The 27699-nt window shown below is 35.0% G+C and overlaps 5 protein-coding genes across 6 annotated transcripts; 3 read left to right on the top strand and 2 right to left on the bottom strand.

Annotated features, from left to right (window-relative positions):
• Positions 1–5905: 5905 nt before the first annotated feature.
• Positions 5906–6714, top strand: LOC145640706 (putative invertase inhibitor). Its single transcript, XM_081691936.1, has one exon. It carries the CDS (start codon positions 6166–6168, stop codon positions 6712–6714), a length of 549 nt encoding a protein of 182 aa, XP_081548062.1. The 5' UTR covers positions 5906–6165.
• Positions 6715–7043: 329 nt separating this feature from the next.
• Positions 7044–7851, top strand: LOC145638620 (putative invertase inhibitor). Its single transcript, XM_081689608.1, has one exon. It carries the CDS (start codon positions 7185–7187, stop codon positions 7737–7739), a length of 555 nt encoding a protein of 184 aa, XP_081545734.1. The 5' UTR covers positions 7044–7184; the 3' UTR covers positions 7740–7851.
• Positions 7852–7855: 4 nt separating this feature from the next.
• LOC145638618 (uncharacterized) lies at positions 7856–11084 on the bottom strand. 2 transcript variants are annotated; one of them, XM_081689606.1, is made up of 4 exons: positions 10601–11084; positions 10207–10315; positions 9269–9359; positions 7856–9149 (listed from the first exon to the last, which is right to left on the bottom strand). In XM_081689606.1, exons 1-4 carry the CDS (start codon positions 10988–10990, stop codon positions 8057–8059), a joined length of 1683 nt encoding a protein of 560 aa, XP_081545732.1. In that variant the 5' UTR covers positions 10991–11084; the 3' UTR covers positions 7856–8056. The 2 variants fall into 2 exon arrangements, with proteins under 2 accessions (XP_081545732.1, XP_081545733.1); XM_081689607.1 differs by having other exon boundaries at positions 10182–10315; positions 10601–10739.
• An 85-nt stretch (positions 11085–11169) lies between these two features.
• Positions 11170–14621, bottom strand: LOC145638617 (cytochrome P450 703A2-like). The gene is made up of 2 exons (XM_081689605.1): positions 13698–14621; positions 11170–12113 (listed from the first exon to the last, which is right to left on the bottom strand). Exons 1-2 carry the CDS (start codon positions 14613–14615, stop codon positions 11475–11477), a joined length of 1557 nt encoding a protein of 518 aa, XP_081545731.1. The 5' UTR covers positions 14616–14621; the 3' UTR covers positions 11170–11474.
• A 7979-nt stretch (positions 14622–22600) lies between these two features.
• On the top strand, positions 22601–26938 carry LOC145639669 (uncharacterized). Its single transcript, XM_081690974.1, has 4 exons — positions 22601–22746; positions 23452–23583; positions 24069–24679; positions 26475–26938. The coding sequence occupies exons 1-3, from the start codon at positions 22738–22740 to the stop codon at positions 24660–24662; spliced, it is 735 nt and encodes a 244-aa protein (XP_081547100.1). The 5' UTR covers positions 22601–22737; the 3' UTR covers positions 24663–24679; positions 26475–26938.
• Positions 26939–27699: the final 761 nt, after the last annotated feature.

Genomic DNA, 27699 nt, shown 5'->3' with positions numbered 1-27699 from the left:
AATCATTTAGCATAAATGCATAATAATCTTAATTCTTAATAAAGTTTATTTTGTGGAAATTGGAATTCTCTAGTTAGGTGCAATTTTTTTTTTTTTTTTTTGTTTGTGTTGTGCTCATAAATATTGTATTATTTTCTCTACTTAGAGTACTTTCTAGGAGCAATTTTTACTGATGTATTATTTTTAGTGATTAAAACCGAATATCATTAATCAAAGTTATATGTGATTAATAAAATTAAAAAAAAAAAAAAAAAAAAAAAAAAAAAAAAAAAAACACTTCTACAAATAATTTATTTGACTAGTAAAGGTGTAACACTTAAAAAGTTGTTTGATGTTTAATCAATGCGGAGTAATCTCTACACCTTTAAAAGTTCTTCATTTTTGAAGGACAATTGTCACATAAAAAATTCAAAACAAAATGGACTTTGTACATATTACTTTATATGACATATTCATTAGTAAACATTTTCCATACTATATTTGTTGTGCTTGTACATATGTTTCTTTCTCAATGTCTTTTTGGATGGCCTATCTAAACTTTATTAATTTCTGGATTTTAAATAACATATTTATATTATTTTCTCAAATTATATTCATTATTTTAGAGATTACAATTAGAGCTGTCAAAAATTGACCCGACCTGAAATACCGACTCAAACCCGATTATTAACTGACCCATCTGAACCCGAAAAAATGGTGACCCATACCTGACCTGAAACAAACTCTAGACCCGAATTGACCCGAGTATGTGAGACCCGAACCCAAATATGAACTGACCTGGAGATGACCCGACCCGAATGTAACCCGTAAATTATTGACCTGTACCGAACTCGACTTGAACCGAAATTGACCCAAACCCGTTTTAACCCGTCAAAACCCGAATTTAACCCGACTTGTTACTAACCTGACCTGAATTTAACCCAACCTGTTACAAACCCGACTTAAACCCGAGAATGACCCGACCTGATTATAACCCACAAATTATTAACTTAAATTGAACCCGACTCAAACCCGAGAACGACCCGACCTGATTATTACTCACAAGTTATCGACTTGAACCGAACCCGACTCAAACCCGAGAATTACCCTAACCCGTTTTAACCCGTGAAAACCCGAATTAAACCCGACCTATTGTTCACCCGAATGTAACCCGACCCAATCCTGATAAGAAGTATGACCCGACGTAACCCGACTAAAGCATGACCCAACCCAAACCCGACCCGCATAAGTTATGGAATTAATCTGAATTGACCCGACCCGCTCTTACCGACCCAAACCCGACCCGTTTACCGAACTGACAGCTTTACCCGAAACCATCAAAATTTCTCAAAAAACGTGGATATTAGTCTTCAATTTTGGAATTTTTTTGACTTTTTTCACCCGGAAATAAAAATTGCATAAATGTTTACCATGGTCCCTTATACCCGGTGGGAGTCCAATTGGGTGGGTGGAACCATCCAATTTGACTTTAAACGGCCAATTTACCGAATTACAACTTGCACCGATTTCATTGATTTAAGCCTACCACGAACATTTATGACAACATATAATGATCTTATATGGTTCCAAACGGCATTATATGACCCCGAGTAAAACCTCAAGCTTTTTCAACACGAGGTCCCGAAACTACAAAAATTTGTCAAAAAGCGTGGATATTAACCTTTAATTTTAAAATTTTTTGAACTTTATTCGCCCAGAAATAAAAATTGCCGAAATGTTTACCATGGTCCCTAATACTCCCCCAAGAGTCCAACTGGGTGGGCGGAACAATCCAATTTTCCTTTAAACAACCAATTTGTCGATTTTCAACTTGCACCGATTTCATTAAATCAAGCCTACCACGAACATTTATGACAACATATAATGATCATAAATGGTTCAAAACGGCATTATATAACCCCGAGATGTATCCCCTAAAATTTAAAGGCTTTTCGACACCGGGCCCTCGAAATCTGCAAAATTTCTCAAAAACGTGGATCTTAGGATTCGTAGCCTTCAATTTTGGAACTTTTTTGACTTTTTTTTGCTCGAAAACAAAAATTCCCGAATTATTTACCATGGTCCCTAATACCCTCCAGGAGTCAATTGGCTAGGTGGAACCATCCAATTTGTCTTTAAACGACCAATTTATCGGTTTACAACTTGCACCGATTTCATTAACTCAAGCCTACCACGAACATCTATGACAATATATAATGATCATATATGGTTCCAAACGACATTATATGACCTCCAATGTATTCCCCAAAATCTCAAGACTTTTCGACACCGGGGCTCAAAACCTCCAAATTTTCTCAAAAAGCGGGACATTAACCTTCAATTTTGGAAATTTTTGCTTTTTTTTTTCGCCTGAAAATAAAATTTGTCAAAATGTTTACCATTGTCCCTAATACCTTCCGATAGTCTAATTGGGTGGGTGGAACCATCGAATTTGCCTTTAAACGACCAATTTACCGGTTTACAACTTGCACCGATTTCATTAATTCAAGCTTACCACAAACATTTATAACAACAAATAATGATCATATATGGTTCCAAACGACATTATATGACCTTAAGATGTATTCCTTAGAATCTCGAGGCATTTCGAAACCGGGTCCCGAACCTCCAAAATTTCTCAAAAAACGTGGATATTAGTCTTTATTTTTGGATTTTTTAGACTTTTTTCGCCCGGAAATAATAATTGCTGAAATGTTCGGAGTCCAATTGGGTGGGTGCAACCATCCAATTTACCTTTAAACGACCTACTTACCGGTTTATAACTTGCACTGATTTCATTAAATCAAGCCTATTACGAACATTTATGACAACATATAATGATCATATATGGTTCTAAACGTCATTATATGACCACGAGATGTATTCTCTAGAATCTCAAGGCTTTTCGACACCATGCCCCGAAACCTCCAAAATTTCTCAAAAAAACATGGATATAAGCCTTCAATTTTGGGATTTTTTTTTACTTTTTTCGCCCGAAAATAAAAATTGCCGAAATTTTTATCATGGTCCCTTATACTCTCCGGGAGTCCAATTGGGTGGGTTGAACCATCCAATTTGCCTTTAAACGACCAATTTACCGGTTTACAACTTGCACCGATTTCATTAAATCAAGCCTACCACGAACATTGATGGCAACATATAATGATCATAAATGGCTCAAAACGGCATTATATGACCCCGAGATATTTCCCCTATAATTTCAAGACTTTTCGACACCGGGCTCTGAATCCTCCAAAATTTCTCAAAAATCGTGGATATTAGCATTCAATTTTGTAATTTTTGACTTTTTTTTGCCCGAAAATAAAAATTGTCGAAATGTTTACCATGATCTCTAATACAGTCCGGGAGTCCCATTGGGAGGGTGGAACCATCCAATTTACCGGTTTACAACTTGCACCGATTTCATTAACTTAAGCTTACCACAAACATTTATGACAACGAATAATGATCATATATGGTTCCAAACGACATTATATGGCTCCGAGATGTATCCCCTAAAATTTCAAGACTTTCGACACCGGGTCCGAAACTTCAAAAATTTCTCAAAAAACGTGGATATTAGTCTTCAATTTTGGAATTTTTTAAAAACTTTTTTTAGCCCGAAAATAAAAATTGCCGAAATGTTTACCATGGTCCCTAATATCCTTCGGGAGTCTAATTGAGTAGGTGGAACCATCCAATTTGCCTTTAAACGACCAATTTACCAGTTTACAACTTGCATGAATTTCATTAACTAAAGCATACTACAAACATTTAAGACAACATATAATGATCATATATGGTTTCAAACAACATTATATGACCCCGAGATGTATCCCCTAAAATATCAAGACTTTTCTACACTGGTCCCCGAAACCTCCAAAATTTCTCAAAAAACGGGGATATTGCCGAAATGTTTACCATGGTTCCTAATACATTTCGGGAGTCCAGTTGCATGGGTGCAACCATCCAATTTGCCTTTAAACGACTTATTTACCGGTTTGTAACTTGCACCGATTTCATTAAATCAAGCCTACCACGAACATTTATGACAACATATAATGATCATATATGGTTCCAAACGTCATTATAGGACCCCGAGATGTATTCCCTAACATTTCAAGGTTTTTCGACACTTGTCCCCGAATCCTCCAAAATTTCTAAAAAAGCGTGGATATTTACCTTCAATTTTGGAATTTTTTTTTTTGACTTTTTTTCTTTGGAAATAAAAATTGCCAAAATGTTTACCATGATCCTTAATATTCTACGGGAGTCCAATTGGGTGTGTGGAACCATCCAATTGGATGTTAAACGACCAATTTACCGGTTTACAACGACCAATCTAATTAACTTGCACTGAACTCGACTTGAACCAAAATTGACCCTGACCCGTTTTAACCCGTCAAAACCCGAGTTTAACCAGACTTGTTACTAACCCGACCTGAATTCAGCCTGACCTGTTCCTAACCCGACCCAAATTTAACCCAACCTGTTACAAACCCGACCCGAAATCAACCCGACTTGTTATTTACCTGACCCAAATTCAACCCGACTTGTTATAAACCCGACCCGAATTTTACCAGACCTACTACTTACCCAACCCAAAAATTCAACCTGATTTGTTACTAACCCGACCTAAATTCAACCCAAATTGTTCTTGACTCGATTTCAAATCACCTTAAATGCAATTTAGACCACCTTATTATTGGTGATCAAAGCATTTTGTCTAGGGAGATCAAGTCGGTTCAGGCCAGCAAAAGAAAGGAGCATCATCCTCAAATTTAAGAGTTAAATATAGTATATATTTGTTGTATGGTCAAATGAGATAATTATCTTCCTAAATTATAAACTATAGTTCCCTAGTATATTGTCATATATATTATAGTCAAGGGAAATAATTGGATTGATAAAAATGATAATTATCTATTTATAATTAGTTGAATCCAAATATGACCTGACTTAGAAATGACCCGACTTGATTGTAACCTGCAAATTATTGACTTGAACATAACCTGACTTGAATCCGAGAATGACCTAACTTGGAAATGACCCAACCTGATCATAACCCGCAAATTATTGACTTGAACCGAACCGGACTTGAAACCGAGAATGACCCGACCTGATTATAATCCGCAAATTATTGACTTGAACCGAACCGGACTTGAAGCCGAGAATGACCCGACCTGATTATAATCCGCAAATTATTGACTTGAACCAAACCCAACAATGACCCTACCTGATTCTAATCCGCAAATTATCGACTTGAATTGAACCCGACTCGAACCCGAGAATTACCCTAACCCGCTTTAACCCGTGAAAAGCCGAATTAAACCCGACCTATTATTTACCCGACCCGAATGTAACCCGACCTAAAATCGACCCAAACCCGATAAGAAGTATGACTCGACGTGACCTGACTCAAGCATATATGACCCAACCCAAACCCGACCCGCATAGGTTATGGAATTAATCCGAATTGACCTGACCCGAGTTGACACGACCCACTCTTACCCGACCCATTTACCCGAATTGACAGCTCTAATTACAATATAACCGACTAGTATTAATTAATTTAACACGATTTTATGACAAAATAGTCCCCAAAAATGACACCTCTAATAAAAAGTTTGGCTTCTCCGATAGTTTTTATGTTAAATATTATGTGAAGGTGTAACATTTAAAAGGACGGCTTTTAAACTTGTAAACAATACACTATATTGTTTTTAAACTTTTACCTTTTTGATTAGTGATGAGGTCAAAACCGAAAGACTTCAAGGAAATTGTGCTCAAAGAAAAAGATGAAAAAAGAAATATTATTCTAATTTCAATCATATAATAGGTCAAAACGATTAACTAAAAACATGGAGGATGAGTGGATTATAGAATACATTTATATAATGTGATCACATTGATTGGTTTATATGGTATGAATTGAAAACGGACGTAATATTTTACATTTTTACAACAATGATTGAGCTTAAATGTCTTGGAATGAAGAAGTGCATTGAATAATAACCATATATGTGTGATTCCCACCTTAATTATCGTACACTAACTTAATTTGGATTTTAGAACACTCTTCCTCTATTTAAACCACCATTTTCCTAGTAATACTTAGATCTTAATTTTCTTTGTTCACCTTTTTCAAAGAACTTAAAAAAAAAATAAAAAAAAAAATAAAAAAAAATGGAGTGTTACGTTATGTCTCTAGTAGTATTCATCGTTTGTTTAACTTTTTCCCAAGCAAAAGCTACAAACCTTAACCTTATACCGGATACTTGCATGAAAATCTCAAAATCCGACCCAAAAAATATCAATTATGATTTCTGTGTCAAGGCATTGACATCGTATCGTCGGAGCACAAATCCAACCATTGATGAATTAGTAGAGATATCCTTTAAGTTAAGTTCATCTAAGGCACAATCCATTATAACAACCATTGCTAAACTCCGGAAAGACCCTAAGTTGAGCCCATTTGCCAAGAGCGCGTTGGGAACTTGTTCAGACCTGTATTCGGATGCTCAGAGTGATCTGCAAGAGGGGCTTGATGCTTTGAAGGGTAAGGATCTATCGACAGCTAATGTACGAATAAGTGCAGCCATGGATAGCGGTCCAGATTGTGAGGATACATTTAAGGAGAAGGAAGGAGAAGCGTCTCCTTTAACTAAGGAGAATTCTGAGTATTTTAAGCTAGCTGATATTTTTCTTGCCTTTACTGTCATCTTGAAAAAATAATTCTTAAAACGTTTTTGTATGAATAATTAATAATTCATGGTGTATTACACATTAGATTGATTGTCATAAACCCGAAACTTTCTCGGTTCGAAATAAATTTTGTTGTAATAAACCCGAAACTTTCTCATGTTAAGGTCATGATTGTCATGAGGTGTTTTGATTATAATGTAGCACAGGCTTTGGTCATCAGTCTTCCCTCATGCAAAGGCTTTTTAGTGTTAACATTTTCATAATATAACGTTTCTTTTGCTTGTTTCATGATGCATGAATAAAAATGTGCATGTTATTATTGTTATACGTTTCTATTTGACTCTTGTATGACCCAAGAACACCCTATAACCTCCATATAGCTTTGACGAAAAATTTTCAATAGCATACATGAACAAAAAAAAAAAGGGAGCAAAATCGCAAAAAAGAACAATTTCCAGCGCCAGCCTACAGCCGTTCACAGATTAAAAGCACCAACAAATATGAATAAAAACATCTTTCATGTCTTTGTCATGAGTGTACTCTGTTGCTTACTTACAACTGCTGCTATAACCAGCCTTTTACTCCCTGTCTGCAAGGAAATCTCTGAAGCTGACCCGATAAATGTCACTTACGAATCCTGCATATCAACACTTGGGTCGGATCCTCGCAGCCTCACATCAACTGCCCCACAACTAGCTACAATCTCCTTTGAGTTGAGTATATCAAGTGCCAAAGCCATTAATTCAACCATTGGCACGATCCTAAATCTCAACATAACCGGTCCTGTAGGAGAAAATGTATTGGAAGATTGCCAGGGCGTCTACTCGAGAGTTCCTGGTGATCTCGAAGCAGGTCTTGAGGCTATAAAAGCAGGAGACTTTGACACAGCAACAAGTGCAAGGGTAAGTGCAGCCATAAATGCTGCTACCACTTGCGGAAATAATATCAAGGAGAGGGTAGGGGAGATAGATCCTTTGAGAAAGAAAATTAATGATTTTCACCAGTTGGGTGCTATTTCTTTTGGTTTCATCAAATTGTTGCGGATTATAAATTGATCATGTATTAGGTTTATAATAATTTAATAAAATCTCGCTTTCTATTTGGGTTTTTGTAAAATTATTGATCCATAAAAAATTTACAAATCAATAATACCCGCCAAGAGCTAGTAATGAAAGCAAAAAATTACTTCATATAAGACAATCTAAGATCATCGCACCATATTCTGTCCCTTGCCTCAGGGTTCTTTACATATTCCTACCTAGCCAGCAAAACCTTTCCACTAGTCCAATCATTGGCATGGTTCACAAAAGACATGATGATTTAATTACGAATAATTAGTATAATTTTGAGTTTAGGGAGGAGAGCGAGGTACCTAATTAGTACTATCACCTACAGCTCCATCTTTGTCTGCCCCATTGCTCCCAACAACAACATTTGTAGAAGTGACACTATCCTTTACATTTGCATTATCCATCCCTTCAGTTTTCCGGAACCAACATTGCTCCATGTAATGCCCCCTCTTCTTACAAATGTTGCAGAACTTAAACTTCTTAACCCCGTCTGCTTCAGGACTAGCATGAGGAACTCCAGGCTTCTTCATTGGAATTTTCTGGGGTCCGAATTTCTTGTGGGGCTGAAGCACAGGAAAGTCGGCCCTAGGAACAAGAGTGTCACCTTTATGACCTTTCTGACGAGATTCCTCTTCTGCCTTCAGCTGATTCATCAACATCCATACAGGTAAGTTGTCTTCCTTCATCAACTGGATGCTGAAGGGTTTCCAAGATGGGGGAAGCTTAGAAATGATGACGTTCATATGAAACTTTTCCTCAACATACATACCCGAAGCAATAAGTGCATCCGCAATCTGATGGAACTCGTGAACTTGCTCAAAGATCGAGTTCTCTTCAGTTATTTGGAAATCAATATACTTCTTAACCAGAGAAACTTTAGCTCCATGTTCTTCCTGAAGATAGACGAGCTTGAGTTCTTCCCAAAGATCTTTAGCAGTGCCTGATTTCTCAGAATAATGTCTTAAAAGATTGTCACATAGGGAATTTAAGATGTTTTGACGACATATATGGTCATCATCCATCCATCTTTCTGCAGCAGATAAAGTCTCTGCAATTTTCTTGTCTGCAACTCCCAGCCCACTAGGGCATGGTTCAGAAAGCACGTAAGCAACCTTCAATTGGTTCAGATATAATTCCATTCGATCAGCCCATTGCTGGTAATTCTTACCATCAAAACGAATGACTTCAATAGGTACAAGTCTTCGGGGCGTAGAAGCCACAGTTGAAGTATCTTGAGTATGTTCTCTAGCGGCAATAAGTCTAGTTCTATGGTGTGCACCGTCTTTTTTAGTTGTTTCAGCTCCACTTTGTCCAAAGTAACCACCACCATTCTGTTTGTTTTTATATGCAGATGTATCAAGCTTATCAAAACCTTGTTTACTCTCAAGTTCAGATCTACAGAATACATCATGACATCCATGTCAATCGTCATTTCAGCCATATAAACATGCAGTAAGGAAGACTAAAAAGAAAAGCCTTGGAGAAATACATTTTCATACCGAAAAAGGACCAACCTTATTTTTGATTCAGCCTCTATTATAGCTTCATCAACTGCAGGGATGCTCTTTCGGAGAAGTGACCATTGGTCAGGAAATAAGTTGATGCCTAGCAACCCATCAGCACAAATTAGATGAAAGAGAAAGGACGAGATCTATAACAGCCACATCAACCACACATGCTTAACAACAGGAACTAATGACATGCATAGCATAGTAGTAATTATAAAAAAGATAATGAAGATCAAGAGACTATTATGAACTGTGTAACATATACTCCCTATGTTCCAAACTTCCAATATACTTCTTAGGTCAATTTTGCAAACTCTGAAAGGTACTGAATTATGATGTGAAATCACCATTTCCAGACATTCTAGTTAAAACTCGACTAGGTTTGACACTCGAGCTATTACTTTGGAACAAATAAAGTACCTTTTTGATGCATAATAATGCAATCTCCCTCCACTCATCAAACCATGGATTAACAATCAAGCAAACGAGATATCATACAATAAAAGATACGAATGCATAATAATGCTAGATAAGTTCGGCATAAAACTTTCCTCCTTCTGTAAGTTCCAACCAGTTCACTTCATTATCTTGTAAATTGGCACAAGTATATACAATAAATTTCATTTCTTTATCCTCCCAATTAAAGAGAGCTTCAACACTCACATTCAACATGAAAACTTTTTAAATGGAAAACTCAATAACCAACAAAAGGATGCTCGAATAATTGGTTCAAAGTTTCGACCTCTTCAAATGAATACATTACAGAACAACCAACTAGATAACCAAAATTCTCAAACTTTGGTCCACCTACCATATTCCCTTAACAAAGAACACACAACAAAATTCTGGACAAATCAACAATGTACATAAATAATATAATATCTTATTAATCTGAATGTTAATGCACAACACAGCTTACCAAGGAAGAGGAGGTTTATAATTACATTTATTTGGGGTTGGAATGACCTTCCCATCCTTCATAGATAACTCTCCAATTGAAACAACTGTTCTCCCTCCTGAATTTCTCACTGCTAAATCTCTCTTTTGTGACAACTACAATACATTCAACATTACTATAAAATTAAATAGTGCATAATAAATCACCAATTCAACATTAATTTCTGCAAAATTTAGGATTATGATCATAATTAAAAAAAAAATAAAAATAAATAAATAACATAAGATAAGATAAAATTTAAAATTTAAAATGTATAATATATAATCAGAGATTAAAATGCAACATTGAATTAATATCTAAGGTACAAAATTAGGGTTTAAAGCAAAATTACACTAAATTAAAAAAACAGAAATTGAATGAAAAATTACGAAAAAACCCACCTTGCAAATAACTCGACATGAATCAAGAAGCTTACTTTCTGAGTTTGGTAATGGAGTTTCTTTGTGGGGTTCATTAATGGAGGTGGAGGGTAAATTAGGGGGCAAAACGGTGTCGTTTTGAGGATGGTCGGAAGAACGTAAGAAAGATTCGATGATTTGTCGGATGAAAAATTTGTGGGGCAAATCGGAGAGGTCGAGGTTGAGTTTAAGGGAGGCAAGATGTCGGATTTGTTTCTCAGTGAGGGAATCACTGTCGGAGGAATTAAGGATGTCGGTGACAGTGACGTGGATTTTATCGGCGGTGTCAACGTCCATTTTAAGTAGAGGAGCTGAGTGTGAGGAGGTTGGAGAGAGATTCAGGTTTGAGGGGATCAAGTATTGTACTTTCATGGTTTTAGTTTCAGACTTTCAGTTTGAGTTTGAAAGAGAGTGGAAATAAAAGAGATTGCCATATCAAAAGGGTTTGACGATTTTGAAACTATGATTTATAAACAAGGTCCCACCTAGATTCGAACTCGGGTTTTGTTGTTTCGTCTGTTATATACACCTAGGTGTAAATGAAGCTCCTTTTCCGATTAATTTTGGGATAAAAAAGTACTCCGTACATGATACCTTCAATCAAAACTCAAGTGATTTGATAAGATAGGGCCTTAGTAGTGACACTGTGAGAAAAGCGGCATTATTGTCAAGTATCATAGACAATTTTCTAGTAAATCGAAAAAACTAGTACCAAGTTATAGGACTATCATTTTCAAACAAAGTGTAACCTTTTTAAGCATAGGAGTCAGTCCAAACCAATATTTATATGTTTACAAGAAAAAAAAAAAAAGACACGCTTATATTAAGCTATTGCTAGAACAACTCTTAAAATGTATCATAGATAGAAATGAGGGGCAAGTCTTGGTTTAGCCAAAGCCATTAGAGGTTGAGCTTTAGGCATAGTCATCCCATAAACTTCCTTGGTATCAATCTCCTCTGGCTTCATTCCATCAGGTGGCAACCAATCAAATGCATGGAAAAGCCTAGCTAATCCCATTAATACAAACACTACTCCAAGTGGGGCCCCTGGACATCTTCTCTTTCCCGCACTAAATGGTAATATCTTAAAATCAGATCCATGACTGATCTCAACTCTACTCCCATCCAACGGCCAATGTCTTTCTGGATAGAATTCCTCTATATTGTCCCACACCATAGGATTTCGCCCTAGTCCATGTGTGTTGATGAAGACACGTGTCCCTTCTGGGATGTCGTACCCATTGATTGTGGTGGGACGTAGTGATTCGTGTGGGATTAAGAAGGGCCCTGCTGGATGCATGCGAAAAGTTTCTCGTACAACACAACGCAAGTAATTAAGTTGTGGAAGATCTGATTCTAATACCATTCTGTTGGGTCCCACAATTGTGTCAAGTTCTTGTTGGATCTTATGAAGGACACGTGGATGCTTTATTACTTCAGCCATTGCCCATTCGTTTGTCACAGCTGATGTGTCTGTTGCTGCAGCTATCATATCCTATTTTCAAGTAATTGTGTGAATAATGATTTTAAAATAGGAAATTTTGTCAAAAACCTCCTTTTAAAAGCATTTTTTTGTGAAAAACCTCCTTATAAATTTTTTTTTTGTCAAATCATACCTTAATCAACTTTTTTTTTTTACAAAATCATACCTTATGACGGAAAACGGGGTTTGACCCCGCTTTCAAGCATTGACCACCAACATGTTTAACGAAAAACCACCACCAAAATTAACCCACCACCAAAGACCAGCCACCACCACCACCAAAGACCAACCACCACCAAAATTTTCCCCAAATTAACCCACCACCAAAGACCAGCCACCACCAAAATTTTCCCCAAATTAACCCACCACCAAAGACCAGCCACCACGCCCACCCCCACAACACCCACACAAACACCAACCCCACCAATCGACACCAACAACAGTCGCAGAACCGACTACCGCACGCACCACCTCCAATCGCCACCAATTCGAGCCAACCAGACCTCGCAACTCGCCTACCCCCACCTGCCCAACCACTCCCTTCACAGCGACAATACCCTAGGCGGTGGAGATGAAGGTTGCTAGGGATATTGGGGCTTAATTGGTGCGAATTGGGGTTGCAGTTGGTGCGGTGTTGCAGCGGTGGAGATGGAGGCTTCTGGGGATTGATGTTGTTGTGCTTGCGCGGAGATAGGTGGTGCGGTGGAGCAGGTGGCGGTGATGTGGTTGCGCGGAGATAGCCACCGTATTAGGAGGGTTATGGTTGCGGTGGGAAGAGGAAGGAGAGTGAGGGTCGTCGACGGGGTTCTGGGGCTGGGATAGCGTCACTGACGGGGGGGACAAGGAACCCTAGACGCTGGCAGGAGGTGGTGGTGGACTGTGGTGGTGGTGGACTGGTGGGTTTGGGTGGTTTTCCGTTGAACACGTGGGTGGTCAACGCCTTAAAACGGGGTCAAACCCCGTTTTCTGTCTAAAGGTATGATTTTGTAAAAAAAAATTGATTAAGGTATGATTTCACAAAAAAAAATCTATAAGGAGGTTTTTGACAAAAACATGCTTTTAAAAGGAGGTTTTTGACAAAATTTCTTTTAAAATATGCGGTGATACAATGAGGAAGTTGAAACTAATTAGATGTTTACGATAAATGTACTCCATGTCGAGCAATAAGAATACACATTCAAACTAATTCTCCTAATTGTATCTTGATAAATTATATTTGGATTAATGTTATTGTTGTTGGTAACATTGATTTAACTCCACTAACAAAATTTTCTTTCTAGAATCTTTTTCCTTCGATAGTAAATAAACTTCTCTTTGCTTCACTATATAAGTCAAAATCATCATCAATTTCTTATGCTTGCATATTTTTTTTTTTTTTAACATGATATTTTACTTTTTTTTCTTAAAACAGTTGCTAAGTTTAGCGTTTGTGGATCCCATGACATGAATGGAACAATATTTTACTTATCAAATCTACTACTACCTCCGTTACATATTATTTGCAACGATTAGACATTTTCCCCATCTCATTTATGTCATATCGTTGCAAATAATATGTAACGGAGGTAGTATTTTACTCAAGTAAGGCAAGGGTACCTGGATTAGAGCTTTGATTTCCACATCTTCCAAGTGTGTCTTTCCATCTTCTCCAGGCAAGGTCAACAAAACATCCACAAAGTCCATTTCTCCATCATCTACTCCCAAATCTTCTCTTATTTTCTTTGCCCTTCTATGCTCCTCAATTATCTTGGTATGAAAATCATCAACCCTTTTCTCAATCTCTCTCATTTTCTTCTCACACCCATATGGATCAACCCACCTCCAAATTGGCAAATAATCACCCAAGTAAATCAAGCCTAATAGCCAAAACAATTCATGTGTTATGTGCATGAACTCTAGGGCCTCTTGTGGACCCGCCGTTCCAGCTCCAAAGTATTGCTTCCCTAACAACATCCTAGTTACATTGTTCATAGAAAATGAGCCCAACACATCCCTTAAGTTAACCGCCTTATTTCCTTGGGAACGACCCCATACATCTTGAATCAAATGTTGGGCTTCTTCAGCTCGATGATTCACAAAGAGCTCGAGTCTTTTAGTCGTGAGCAAGTGCTCCATGCAAATCCTTCTCATTCTTTTCCATTTCGGGCCCATTGGGGCTAAGGCCACATCGCCACTATTATAGGCTAGGTGGGTTGCGGCTAATGTTTGTGGTCGAGAGGCAAAAACCTCATCTTGTCGAACCAATATTTCACGTATGATTTCTGGATCATTAGTGGTTATGGCACCCACATTGCCGAGCTTTAGGTAAACCAAGGGTCCATATTTCTCACAAAAGGAGGCGAAGTCACGGTGAGGAAGTGGACCTAGTTGAAGAAGGTTTCCAAAAAAGGGCCACCTTGGTGGGCCAGGTGGGAGCTTGTGTGGTGTATGTAAGTTGAGCTTAAGCCATTGGTATATGACCTTTGCAGCAAGATATGAACAAAGCAAAACTATTGCTATAGTTCTAAACTCCATCAAATAAAAAATAGTTAGTACTAATTATTACTTAATTATCATCTCCACTAAAAGCTTTAATGGTTCAAATCAAGATGATTGCTTTTCTTAATTAAGGCTGGCTACATGGATCATGCTATGTTAGTGGGCATTCTAATAAATCTCCTATAAAGATGTTAAGAAACAAATTATGCGTGCTTAGAAAATTAAGGGTGGATAGGAATTAGATAAAGTGCATGAACCATATTTTAAGATCAATATCTCGTAGTAAATTATTTAATGAAATTATATAATTATGTTTAGGATGATAAAATTTAAAAATTATCTTTTGAATGATGTAATTTACTATGATATTTTTTATAATGATAAATTCATTTTTTGAGTAATACATTTACATAACAGTTTCAGGATGATATAATCACTTTAGTAGTAATATAATCACATTTCGTATAATATAATCACATTCGTATGGTATACTAGAAGATTGGGTCTACAATAAGTTATTGTAGACCGGGTCTATTATAGTCTTTACCTAAGATCAAACAATCCAATAAAATAACAGGGATATGAAAATTGAGAAAAAGGCGAGATATTTAAGATTTTCCCATTATGCCCTTTGACTTTATTCATTTGTGTGAAGATGATACATCTATATATACAAAGATTTTATGGAGTATTAAACAAGAATAAAATCAACCTAAAACATTATTAAGTCAAATTAAGTTCGTTTATAGTTTATACAACTAGCATAGTGCCCGTGCGATGCACGGTTTAAAAATCAAATTATTAAACCCGTAGGAAAAATAAAAATAAAAACAAAGGTAATTCATTTACTATTAAAGGACTTGGTTACTAATGGTCAATAAAAAATAAAATAAAGGAACGTTATTTGAATAGTATTTTATGTTGTTTAAATTTCTTTTAATTTTTTATAATGTTATTTTATTAAATAAAAAATAATTGAATAATACTCCACATAGCTATATAAGAAGTAGATTAATTTATTTATATCTCCTGTTGAGAAAAAACTAAAATTTTCTTATCATACCATCCGCATCAATAGCTACAATCAATCTAATGTATAAATGTTTTATTTACCCGTCGCACTCATTAAATCTATAGACACAATAATAACCTTATATTTGACCTACTAGAACATATATTTTCCTAAGTTAGCCATCGTGCCAAAAAACTATATATTATATAATAGTCACATATATAACCAACAGCTGATTAAATATAGTATACAACACAAATACTTCGTATATAGGTATGGATACTGATAATTTTATATAGATAAAATATACGGAGTATATATTACTAAGATTTATCCCTACCTTAATTATAAAAAGGTTAACAAAACTCTTATAATAGTGCATGGACATTTATATATCTACTAAAAATGTTCTTTTTACATATATTTTCCCCCATTTAATTTTAAAAGCCTTAAAATTGTCTCTTGAATTCGCTAAATTGATTTAAAAGGTTATGTTTATTTCAATATTTAAAGTCATTTACTATTTTCATTTCCTTTTGTTTTAATTTTTTTATTTAGAATTTATTAGACTATTAGGTTTCAAGATCGAAGTCAATATTTTTTTACCGTACAATTACTAAATCAAAGTCGCTCAACTAAAGTTTTGGACATTGCATAGCTACACAACATCCAACACATTTAATGATTACATGCAAATAATTTTAATAAAACTACACATTCGATATAAGTTATTAAACAATTTAACTATATATACATTTTGACAGGTTTATATATTTCATATTAACAAAAATTTACAAATGTTATTATTATATTTTGAAAAAAAATTTAAATTTTGGAGTTTTGTATAAGATAGATAAAGGATAAGTTAAAACCTGTCATATATGCATTGAGTTTTGGGTGTTCTATCCGGTTCACCCTCTGGGCTAATCCAGATTTGAGGATCAGTTCTAGGTTATTAGGTTTCATTCTCTTTCCGATTGTTGTTGCAGGGGAGCGAACACAGGTCCTCCCTACCTAGTGTAGTCTCAGTCACCACTACGTACACCAACAACCAATTGGTGTAGTGATGATCGGGACTACACTTGGTGTGGAGGACACGTGTTATAAAATATTATATTATATACATATACTTTTTATATTATAAAAAATATTATTATGTATAAAACAACATAAATTATTGCACATGATTGTTGTATATCTAGTGTAGTACATGAGCAATGCACGATTTTTGAATCAAAATGTTAGTTTTTCTAAAAAAAATTCATAAGTAATAGCATTGTTATTACGAATATTACAATTTAAAACATGAGTAATAGTTATAATACATTTTATATCTATCCCTTTTCCGTCAAATGTCTAATTCAATTTAACTTTTATTCTTCTTGTTTAGATTGGTTATTGGTTCAGTTTTTTTTTTTTTTTTTTTTTTTTTTTTTTTTTTTTTTTTTTTTTATGAAAGAAAAACAAAAGGTCATTGTAAAAGACATTGTATAGAAAATGAAAGGCCGATTAAAATTAAATTTATGTTCAAGATTATGTATTTTTTTTTCCAAGACAACATTTCGGCTCAGCATTCAGTATTTGTCAAGGAGTACAACAAACGATAAAAGTAATTTTTACACTATTTTGTATCTTTATCAAAAACTTTTGTATTCATCCGATTACTTGAATTGAATATAAGATAACTTGTAGACTATTTTGGGTAAATTTTATCAATAAAGCATAAATAACTTTCATTCATTACAAGGTAGCTTTTATAATAGATGCACAATATTTTATTGTACATCTGATTTTTTTTAAATGTTTGTATTGATTTCATAATTGACGTCAAACTAAATTCTATCGATTTTATTTAATTTTCATATAAAAATAACAATATTAGCTTTTCAAAATACGAAATATTTTTTTTCCTTAATTATGCCACTTTAATCATATTGCTTCAAATTAGTTATTATTCTTTAACTTGACTATAAATAAAGATTGGAAAGACTTTATGGATTATTTAGTATTGGAAAGTATATATTTATTATAAAAAGATTAAATCAATATATATGTTAGGAAATCATGAAAATCTTATGCATGTATAGAAACTTGCTTTTATTGTTTGAAGTTTAACAAAAATAACTATGCTTCAATATGTAAACAGTAATTATATAGATATATTTTATACATAAAATAAGCTAATGAGAGAGTGACATTTGTCATTCTCACATTGAGGCGCTTGTCTTTTAGTATAATATATAGATAGATTGGAGTTGGTTACACATCTACGCCTATGGGATTCTAATATATAGGAAGGTTAATTAATTTTATTTTCATGACATTATCCTTACTTCCTTAGTACTACAACTTTGGCAAGGTTTTATTTTATTTTTTCCCTTTTGTTTACTAGTTATAATTTTTGTCTTTGTATTTTCATAACATCCTTGTTAAAAATATACGAAGTAATGAAGTATATAGTACTATAACTTTTGCAAGGTTTTTTTTTATTTTTTTCCCCCCTTTTTCTTTACTAGTTTTAATCTTTGTCTATTTATCATTTGCGACACATAATTTTGACCAACATTATGCTTAAAAAAAGAATAAATACAACAATAATTTCTAATGTAAGACAAAGTAAAATTAAGCATTAACCAAGCATTAATGACATCAATGACACATAATTTAATATAAATTCTTAAATTAACCCTTTAAGAAACATATCCACATAGTTTATAACCAACCATTTTCTAGGATAGTACATATATTGAACATATTAATGTAATGTTTATAAAAATTAACCGAATTACCTCGTTTTGCGCATTAAAAAACATAACATAAATGAAACCGACCCTTAAAATAAGGCATTTACATTAATTTTTTCCCAATTCTAAGCTCAATTTGAAACCTGAAAAACAAAATAACCCTAAAAAACCTTTTCAAATATTTGTCGACCCGCAAATCGAGGAAAATAGGATTGGGTGACAATTAATAAATTAATAACACTTTTAGGCCGTAATTTGCAATTTTTTTTAAAAAAATGACTACAATTTGCAAAATAAATATTTTAAAGGAAATTTTGTCTAGAACTACCCTAAAGATAGAACATTTGTGAACAACTACCCAATTTTTTTTATTTGTTTAGAACTACCCACAAGTTACAAAACGTTTGGGCAACACTACCCATTAATGTTTTCCGTCCAATTAAAACGTTATTGGGCCTACTTTTTCACTTTTCCCACTTAATTAACTCCCCTAATTACCTTCTCTCTTCTCCCTAATTAACTTCCTCTCCATTCTCACTCTATAATCCAAAAGATTATACTCAATCAATTGAACACAAATTCACAATTATTCAAGTAATGTTTCACACTTTCCTTTTAATTCATTGTTTATTGTATTTGTATACAAGTTTTAATTGAACGCAATTAACATAATTAGGGTGTAAATTAGGGATTCGAATTAGGGTTTGTGGGTTCAAATAAATTTGGGGGTTTTGATTTCTAGGATTTAGGGGTTTAATTGAGTTATAGGTTTCACTTATTTTGACTTTGAGATTGAATTCAATTGCACTTCAATTACTAATTGGCCATTGCAGTTGGTAGTAGGGATGTCAGTGGGGCGGGTCAAGTAGGAGACCCGCCCCATCCCCGCCCCAATGGGGCGGGGATGGGTCTCGGTTTGGCGGGTGGTGGGGCGGGGATGGGGATAAAAACTAGGGGTGAGCATGGGACGGGTACCCGTACCGTTAGTACTAACGGTTCGGGTACCCGATAACCAAAATCACTAAAAGTGATACCCATAACCGGAACCGATAAGTTCGGGTACCCGGACTTTGGGTACCCGGAATTTCGGATCGGTTATCGGGTACCCAATAAGATATCCAATAATTATGATTAAACTTAATTATGTAGTTATTATGATATAATTTACAACTAATTAACAACAATACCATATGATCTTGACCAAATTATTAATAACATTACTAATCATTGATATTATAAAGTGATTATGAAGTAAAGTAAAAGTTTAGATTTATATTAATAGATTTAAGTAGGGAAAAAAAGCAAAAAAAATGCTTATCGGATCGGATCGGGTAACCGTTAATTTTATAATGATACCCATAACCATACCCGATAACAAATTATCGGAACGGGTACCCGAACCGTTATGGTTATCGGATCGGGTACCCTAATTTTCGAAACAGTTACGGATCGGATCGGTTTTTCGGGTTTTCGGTTTTTCGGGTACTTTTGCTCAGCCCTAATAAAAACTATACCCACCATGGGTGATGGGGCGGGGGTGGATTTTAAGTTGTACCCGCCCCATCCCCGCCCCGCCCCACTTCGTACCCGCCCCATCCCCACCTCATACCCACATCTATATATCTTTTAAAGCAAAATTACATACTTTTATTCTATTTATAAAATAATTATAGGAAATACAATATTAATTATAATACTTTGTACGACACTTATATTATAACACAAAAATGTGTATAGAATGTTTTATTTTATAATTCGTATTAATTATGTAAGATTGTTTATTTGAGATACGGATATTAGGTGGATCTTGGGTGGGGATTAGGCGGGTCTTTGGTGGGGATTAGACGGGAATGGATATCCAAGTGGGGGGTGGGGCGGGGATGGTTTTGGAGTTGTACCCGGTGGGGCGGGGATGGGGATGACAATTGGACCCGCCGCGGGGATGGGGATGGGGATGGGGATGAAAATATTAGGTGGGGATGGGGATGGGAAGGCCAACATTCGCCCCGCCCCACCCCATTGACATCCCTAGTTGGTAGGATGTCTAATTGGTCATTGTAATTGATAGGATGTCTAAATTTGGGGGTTTTAATTTCTAGGGTTTAGGCACTACGTGGAAAAATGAATTTGGCACCGGTTCAAACCCGGCCTAAGGCACCGGTTTGAACCGGTGCCAATGTGGGGGGTGCCAAAAAGGGGTTTAAAAAGGCACCGGTTCAAACCGGTGCCAAAACTTGAAATAGGCACCGGTTAACCGGTGCCAAAAAGTACCAAAAAATTTTAATTCACAACTTTTGGCCCCGGTTAACCGGTGCCAAAAGTGCCCAAAAAATTAATTTTTTTTTCTTAAAAATTAAATAAACTAAAATGAAATGAGAATACAAAATATAAATCAAATATCACAACATATAAATCAAATCTGTTCAATATATATATAATAAAAAAAAAAATTGCAGTATAGATCAATAAAAAAAATTACAACATATAAATCAAAATAAAAAAATTACAACATATGAATAAAAAAAATACAATATAAATCAAAATAAAAATTTACAACTTTACAATAAAAAAAACCCATACAACATCTAAATCAATATACTTGCATCTTGATTCTTCAATTTAAGATCTAAGTACCTGCACCAATTAAAACAACCAAAATAAATTGATTAAAATGAGTTAATTAAGCTGCGAAAAATCGAAAAATAAAAATATAAAAATAAAACCCAGAAAAAAAATCGAATAAAATAAAAATCAAAATAGAAAATCATAAAAAAAAAAAAACACAGAAAATAAATAAAATTAAACTCGATTAAAAAAAACCCCAGAAAATAAATATAAAAAAATAAAATCCAGAAAATAAATTAAAAAAACCCAGTATTCGAAAAAAACCCAGAAAACAAAAAAAAAATAAAATCGAAAAAAAAAATTGAAATCTGAAAAAAAAATAAACCCAGAGATCGAAAAACAAAAATGAAATCGAAAATAAAATAAACCAAGAGATCCAAAATCAAAAATGAAAATCGATAAAAAAAAAACCCAATTAGAAGAGAATTGAAATGGGAAAAAAAAAACCTAAAAATCACGAAAATAAAAACCCTAACACCGCATGCATTAACCCAAAATAATCAATTATTTTAACAGAAAATTAACCCAGAAATCGAAATTGAAATCGAAAAACAAAATCAAAATCGGAAAAAACACAATCAAAAAAGAAATCGAAAAAACAAAATCCGAGAAATAGAAAAAAAAAAAAAAACAAAATCGAAATGCAAAACCCAGAAATCGAAATTTAAAAAATCAAAATCGGAAAAAAAAAACTATTAAATTCGAATAATCAATCAAAATCGAAAAAATTGAAAATAAAAAAAAATTGAAATCGAAAAACCCAGAAATCGATTAAAATGTTAAAAAAAAACCAAGAAATCGATTGAAAAACCTCAAAATCATTGTTGCATGTTGTTGTCGTCGATTTGTTGGTGGTTTTCGAATTGTTGGAGGAGGTAGATCGGCGAAAGATGAAGAATGAAGGAGGTAGATCGGCGAGAAAGAGGAGGAGGAGGAGAGAGAAAGAGGAGAGGAGAGGAGAGGAGAGAGAAAGAGGAGGAGGAGGAGAGAGAAAGAAGGGAGGAGAGTGCGACCGAGAAAATTAGGGTTAGGGGGGGTTTTTATAAGGGCGTTTTTTTTTTATATTTAAATGGACCGGTTCGTAAAGGCACCGGTTCAAACCGGTGCTCTTTTTATTTTTGGCACCGGTTTGGGCTGAACCGGTGCCTTTTCTATTTGTGTAAATTTGCGCCCAATTTTGGGCCGGTTTAGGGCACCGGTTTGGCCTGAACCGGTGCCTTTATGGGGGTGCCTTATTGTATTTTTCTACTAGTGAGGGGAAGTTAATTAGGGAAGAGGGAGAAGGTAATTAGGGGAGGTTAATTAGGGAAGAGGGAGAAGGTAATTAGGGGAAGTTAATTAAGGAAGAGAGAGAAGGTAATTAGGGGAGTTAATTAAGTGGGAAAAGTGAAAAAGTGGACCCCATTAACGTTTTTTTGGACGGAAAACGTTAATGGGTAATGTTATCCAAACTTTTCTTAACTTCTGGGTAGTTCTTAACAAATAAAAAAAAAACGGGTAGTTGTTCACAAATGACCTTATCTTTAGGTAGTTATAGACAAAATTTCCTATTTTAAATGGACAATTTTTTTTTATTTTTTTAAAAAAAAAAAAAATTGAAAAACAAATGTCAATCTTATAAAGCGAGTTGCCAAGTTATTCAATTTTCTACTCTTGTGAGCATTTTCCCCTCAACTTACTCTCATAGCCGCCGGTAACCCCTGCTCCGCTGTACCAACCACCCTGCTGCCGCCATTCTCAATTCTTCTACTGTCTAATTTGCTGTGATTTAAATTTCATGGAAAAGGTTAGAATACTTTAAAGTTTGTATTTGATATCTTGTTCTCTAATTTTGCTTTAATACAGTCTAATGATTCCTGGTGTTGATTAGGGGGACTATTGTTTTGTGACACAATTATGATTTTGGGTTTGTTTTACTTGCTAATTACTCTGTACATTACAAATATGATTATTACTTTGCAAATGATTATAGATTGTATACATGGTAATTATTCAAATACATATGCTGATTGTGAAATGCTAGATTGTGGAAATTGATTTTGTAGGTTGTAATTCAAATTGTAAATTGAACTATGGTATAGAACTTTGATTTTCTGTAATTGGTTGATTTTCCATTGATTACTTATTATATTTATTGGACAAAACATGTTTACTTGTGAAAACCTATACATTTTGCTGAGTTTAGAATTTATAGAGCACTTCTTGTATTGCAAGTGATGATGTTTTGCTGTGCAAATGAAATTTTGCAAAGGCCAAGGCCTGTCTCGGCGTCTTCTCTATGTACGAATAATTTGATCAAGATGAAAAAAAATATATAGGGATTAACTTATGAACTTCCCTTGTGCAATGTTATAAACCCGCATATCGAGTATTTGCTTGCTAAACAACCACCACTAGTGTATAGTGTATAGAATGCCTATGTTATATGCTTCATACTTGTACTACATAGTCTCTATTTATTTGTAATGCTTTGTTTGGATTTGACTTGTAGAGGTTGCGCTTCTTTAAATTGGAGTTGGTGATGCTTCTGCGAAAATTTCCTACTACATTTTCTCTTTCTAAAAGATTCTTATCAACGAAGAACACTCATGACCTTGCTTCCTCCATTGCGGAGTTCAATAAGGTATGCCAATGACCTATATGGTTGCTTACTATAATACATATTAAACAAATATATATTGGATCCTATATGAAATTTGCACTTTGTATGCTTAACTTGTAATTAAGTGCAATAGTTTTGAAGAAAATTCTACTGAATGATGTATTGAAAGTTAAAGAGTTTTTGTTAAATTTATATGAAAATGTTTGATTTGATTAAATTAGATTACATTTGGAGGTTTTGTTTTCATAAATAACATAATTAAACCCTATTGAGCTGTCAATTTCCCATGTCTAGATTTTTGGATTTTTGTGGTTTGTTAATTGACACAATGGATGATTAATGGGTATGAATTGTAGTTTGATATGATGAGATTTATGTTCAATAAATTTGTACATCATTATGCTTTCTTCTTTGTATAGCAATACTATTTTCCTTTTTGATACTTAACTTAGGATGCTTTCTCATGTAGTGTACTAAGTGATGTTTATCCGAATTTATGAGTTTAGGAACTGGAAGACATATTTGGTGAACCTCCTTCATCAGCAGGCCCTTTAGGTTCAAGTGGTTCTGGAGATGTAACTCAAGATACTCGGTTTTCAACTTCTGAAGTATCTGAAAAAGTATGTGGACTAACCCATATTGGAAAGCAAGGGGAGGCACAAATGGTGGATGTCTCTCCCAAACAAAACACCAAAAGAACGGCAGTTGCCAGTGGCAAAGTTGTATTGGGAAAGGAGGTGTTTGATTTGGTGTCAGCAAACCAATTAGCCAAGGGAGATGTGCTTAGTGTGGCCAAAATTGCAGGAATTACAGGAGCAAAGCAAACTAGCAACCTTATCCCACTTTGCCATAACATTAGCCTGTCACATGTGGATGTTGATTTGACTTTAAATCACCGGGATTACAGTGTCAATATCCACGGACAAGCCTCAACAACGGGAAAGACTGGGGTCGAGATGGAAGCTCTGACTGCTGTCAGCATTGCTGGGCTAACCATTTATGATATGTGCAAGGCTGCCTCAAAAAATATTGAAATATCAAATGTGAGGCTCGAGCTTAAAACTGGAGGGAAGAGTGGGGATTGGTCCAGGGAGGAGTAATGCTGTTCAACAACTAGGTGAGTTATACTAACTAGACATTGCTTTAGTGCTTATATTGCTGCAACTTGCAAGCAAAATTTCCATGCTGATAATACTGAATATAATTAGAAGATATGGTTACTGAATGTTATCTCTGTTCCCAGTTGCACATTTCAACTTGTCTGTCCATTTTTTATAAAAAAAAAAAATTAGCCTAATGCATTTTAATGTCGTCCCTCTTTTCATACATTATATTGAGATCTTGAATGCATGTATGCACTTGGTGGCTGTGGTTGAAACTACTAGTTTCATACAGGATTGTTTATATACAACACAGACATAGAAGCCTAACTTTATATAGGTTCAAACACGAAGCATTTAGGGGTATGCGTGAAAGAGTAGGGTCTCCTAAAGGATAATTGGAATTTGAGGAATTGGGGAATATATCTGACTGACACACTAGCAAGGGTAGGGATGAGGAATAGAGGTTTCATATCTGTCACAGTTTATCACCACCTTTCAGTTTCATTAAAGTTTTCAAAAATGATTTTTATCGGAGCAGTTTTTGGTCCAATGTAAACTATGATTGGTGTCAGGCTTGACAACTAAGGTGCAAAGGATTGTCAATGGTGGTGATTTCTTACTTTGGCTTGGAGCACCTTGGAGGCTCTCCTCCATTGTTTATCTAGATTAGCTCTTACATGACTTGATTTTAGGACTTTCTGAGGCAGCTCTGGCCTAATGGATGCATTTTTGATTTGACGAAGAAAGATGTACTTAATAATTAATATAATACAAAGTATGATGATGAGGTCTGGTCCTTAAGCATGATGTTATTATCACTCTAGACTCAAGTACTCATATATAGGCCCACTTCCAGCCTTGGATAGTCCCTTACATTCAGAAATAAATTATCACATTGTTTTCACCATTCATAATTGAAGATGGACCGTCACAATGGTTGGATCATTCAACTCTTTCTGCATCACTCAGCTTTAGTACAAGGATTCTACCATTGCACAATGGTAGTTTATACAGAAGTGTGTGTATTCTTAGGTGTTGGTGGGTGAAGCACACATATCGGATCTATGTACCTTTAGTTCTTACATCATTGGGATGCCATGTGCATGCTATATGTTGCAGTTGTAGGGCGTTTTGAGAAATTTAATAAAAAATACCGTTGTTACTTTTGGAAAGGCTGTGGGTATTTTGTGATTTTCTAAAATAATGTACGAGCTATGAAACACTTGGTATGTAATTGTTTCTTATGAATACTATAATCATCTTTAATATGAAGTGTTGACTATAAGATTGCAATATTATATGTTTACCTCCATGATGTGAGATACGAAGCTTAGTGGTATAGTACGTAAGCAGAGGACATGCTCACAATGTCCCCAAAAAGCCATTCAAGGTAAGGTTTTAAACATTTGAAGTGAATTTTATAGGCTGGCATTAGCTTAAGGATGAAAAGTGGGGAAGGATGTCTTCCCTTATCTTCACCGAAAGGTTCCTCCTTGTTCTCGCTAAATCTACATTTCATTATTACCTTACACAGTGCGTGCCTGAGGCAGGCCTTAATTATTACTTCTTCCACCTGGAAATAACAATCTCATTGTCCCGGCCTTAATACTTAAGTTTACACCACATTTTTACTTAATGACCTTGTTAGTCCTGGATGATAGAATTGCAGTCCACACACGAATTTAGTTGAGAAGCAAACCTAGCTATGAGTTGTTGTTATGCTAAGGCTCTCAGTAAGTAGCGACTGCATACTCATCTTTACCTCTTTGAGATGGTTTTGATGCTCTAATAAAATTTTATGTGGCGCAGTGGCAGGGACCATGAGCTCTTTCTTATCTTGATCTACTGCAGTATTCCTTGGATGCTTCACTGCCAATGAGATAAGTAAATTTGTCCCATTTAAGAGCACCTACATTAAGTTCTTTCTGCATTTGAGGGGACCAAAGACCAATTGTCTTGTGTAATATTGCCTACTCTCTCTGTCACTGTCTAGGATTATGAAAAAGGGGTGTTGGTATTCTATTTGGTCACTAAAGACCTCGTTACAAATCAAACTTTGTACAACTTTATGCGTTACTGTATTTTTTACAACAATCCATCACCTAGTAGTCTATCATTATTACTCTAAGGAGCAATATTTCAAGCTTTAGGACTATGTATTTACAATAGGATGCTTCGTATTGCTATTTAGCAGTGTGAAATGGGGAAATTAATGGCAAAAAACACTAACCATGTGTCGCACAATGTTATGCAATATTTAGGTTTGTATCTTACTACGGAGTACTAGTTATACCTTTCTAAGTTTCTATTCTTAGACCGGAGGTCAGGATTACATATACAGAGTAACATTTTTCCGTGTCTATATAATTTAAGAATATTTATAATGGCAAAATCATCCAAACATGTTCTGTTAAAATTTTCAGATATCATGTCTCTTTTGCTAGCCTCAGCCCCTGACGCCGTAATTAGCTCTGAGACTGATGAAGTGGTGATTTTATTCCACTTACATTGCATCATTATTTTTCCAATCTTTGGCTAATAGTGCCAATTACTCATGGCCGTCGGATTTAGATGGATCCGATTGCTCCACGTAGACGACATGCTTGATATAGTGCCTGAAAATAGGATTCTATTTTCCACTCGATAAGTAGTTGTTGTCACTGTGATCTACAGCTAAAAGCAACTCTGGGAAATTTTGGAATGCTGCCCTTTCCCCCAAATAATAGACACTTCTTAGCCTGCCACGTAGAATTATTATAGTAATAACCCTATTTATGCTTAATTATGAGTTTTACAAGATATACACTCATTACTTTGCATACAACGAGCAAGTTGTTTTAAAAAGTTACGTAGGAAGAACAAATAGAGATGAAGGGAGTAATATTATGTATTATCATCTAAGTATTTTTTCAGGCGGGTAATATTCCGTGACCGTTTCTTTGTACTTGTAAATTACAACTCTATGTAATGCATATTACGCATGGCCGCATGGGACATCTTCTTTCTTGTTGATAGGAAAAAAAAGGAATAGGGA

The sequence above is a fragment of the Chenopodium album genome, chromosome 7, assembly GCF_948465745.1.
Source record: "Chenopodium album chromosome 7, dcCheAlbu1.1, whole genome shotgun sequence".
NCBI classification, from domain to species: domain Eukaryota; kingdom Viridiplantae; phylum Streptophyta; class Magnoliopsida; order Caryophyllales; family Amaranthaceae; genus Chenopodium; species Chenopodium album.
The sequence above is the reverse complement of the archived record's forward strand: the minus strand, read 5'-3'. Positions and strand labels throughout refer to the sequence as shown.

Bases quoted from the DNA above. Each gene is read 5' to 3' on its own strand.
- LOC145640706 (XM_081691936.1), top strand. From the start codon at position 6,166: ATGGAGTGTTACGTTATGTCTCTAGTAGTATTCATCGTTTGTTTAACT.
- LOC145638620 (XM_081689608.1), top strand. From the start codon at position 7,185: ATGAATAAAAACATCTTTCATGTCTTTGTCATGAGTGTACTCTGTTGC.
- LOC145638618 (XM_081689606.1), bottom strand. From the start codon at position 10,990: ATGAAAGTACAATACTTGATCCCCTCAAACCTGAATCTCTCTCCAACC. The intron at 10,316-10,600 runs GTGGGTTTTTTC...AATGTATTGTAG, and splicing joins CATGTCGAGTTATTTGCAAG to TTGTCACAAAAGAGAGATTT. The intron at 9,150-9,268 runs GTTGGTCCTTTT...TGTATTCTGTAG, and splicing joins GAGGCTGAATCAAAAATAAG to ATCTGAACTTGAGAGTAAAC.
- LOC145639669 (XM_081690974.1), top strand. The intron at 23,584-24,068 runs GTATGCCAATGA...TTATGAGTTTAG, and splicing joins CCATTGCGGAGTTCAATAAG to GAACTGGAAGACATATTTGG.
- LOC145638617 (XM_081689605.1), bottom strand. From the start codon at position 14,615: ATGGAGTTTAGAACTATAGCAATAGTTTTGCTTTGTTCATATCTTGCT. The intron at 12,114-13,697 runs GTACCCTTGCCT...ACTTGAAAATAG, and splicing joins AAATCAAAGCTCTAATCCAG to GATATGATAGCTGCAGCAAC.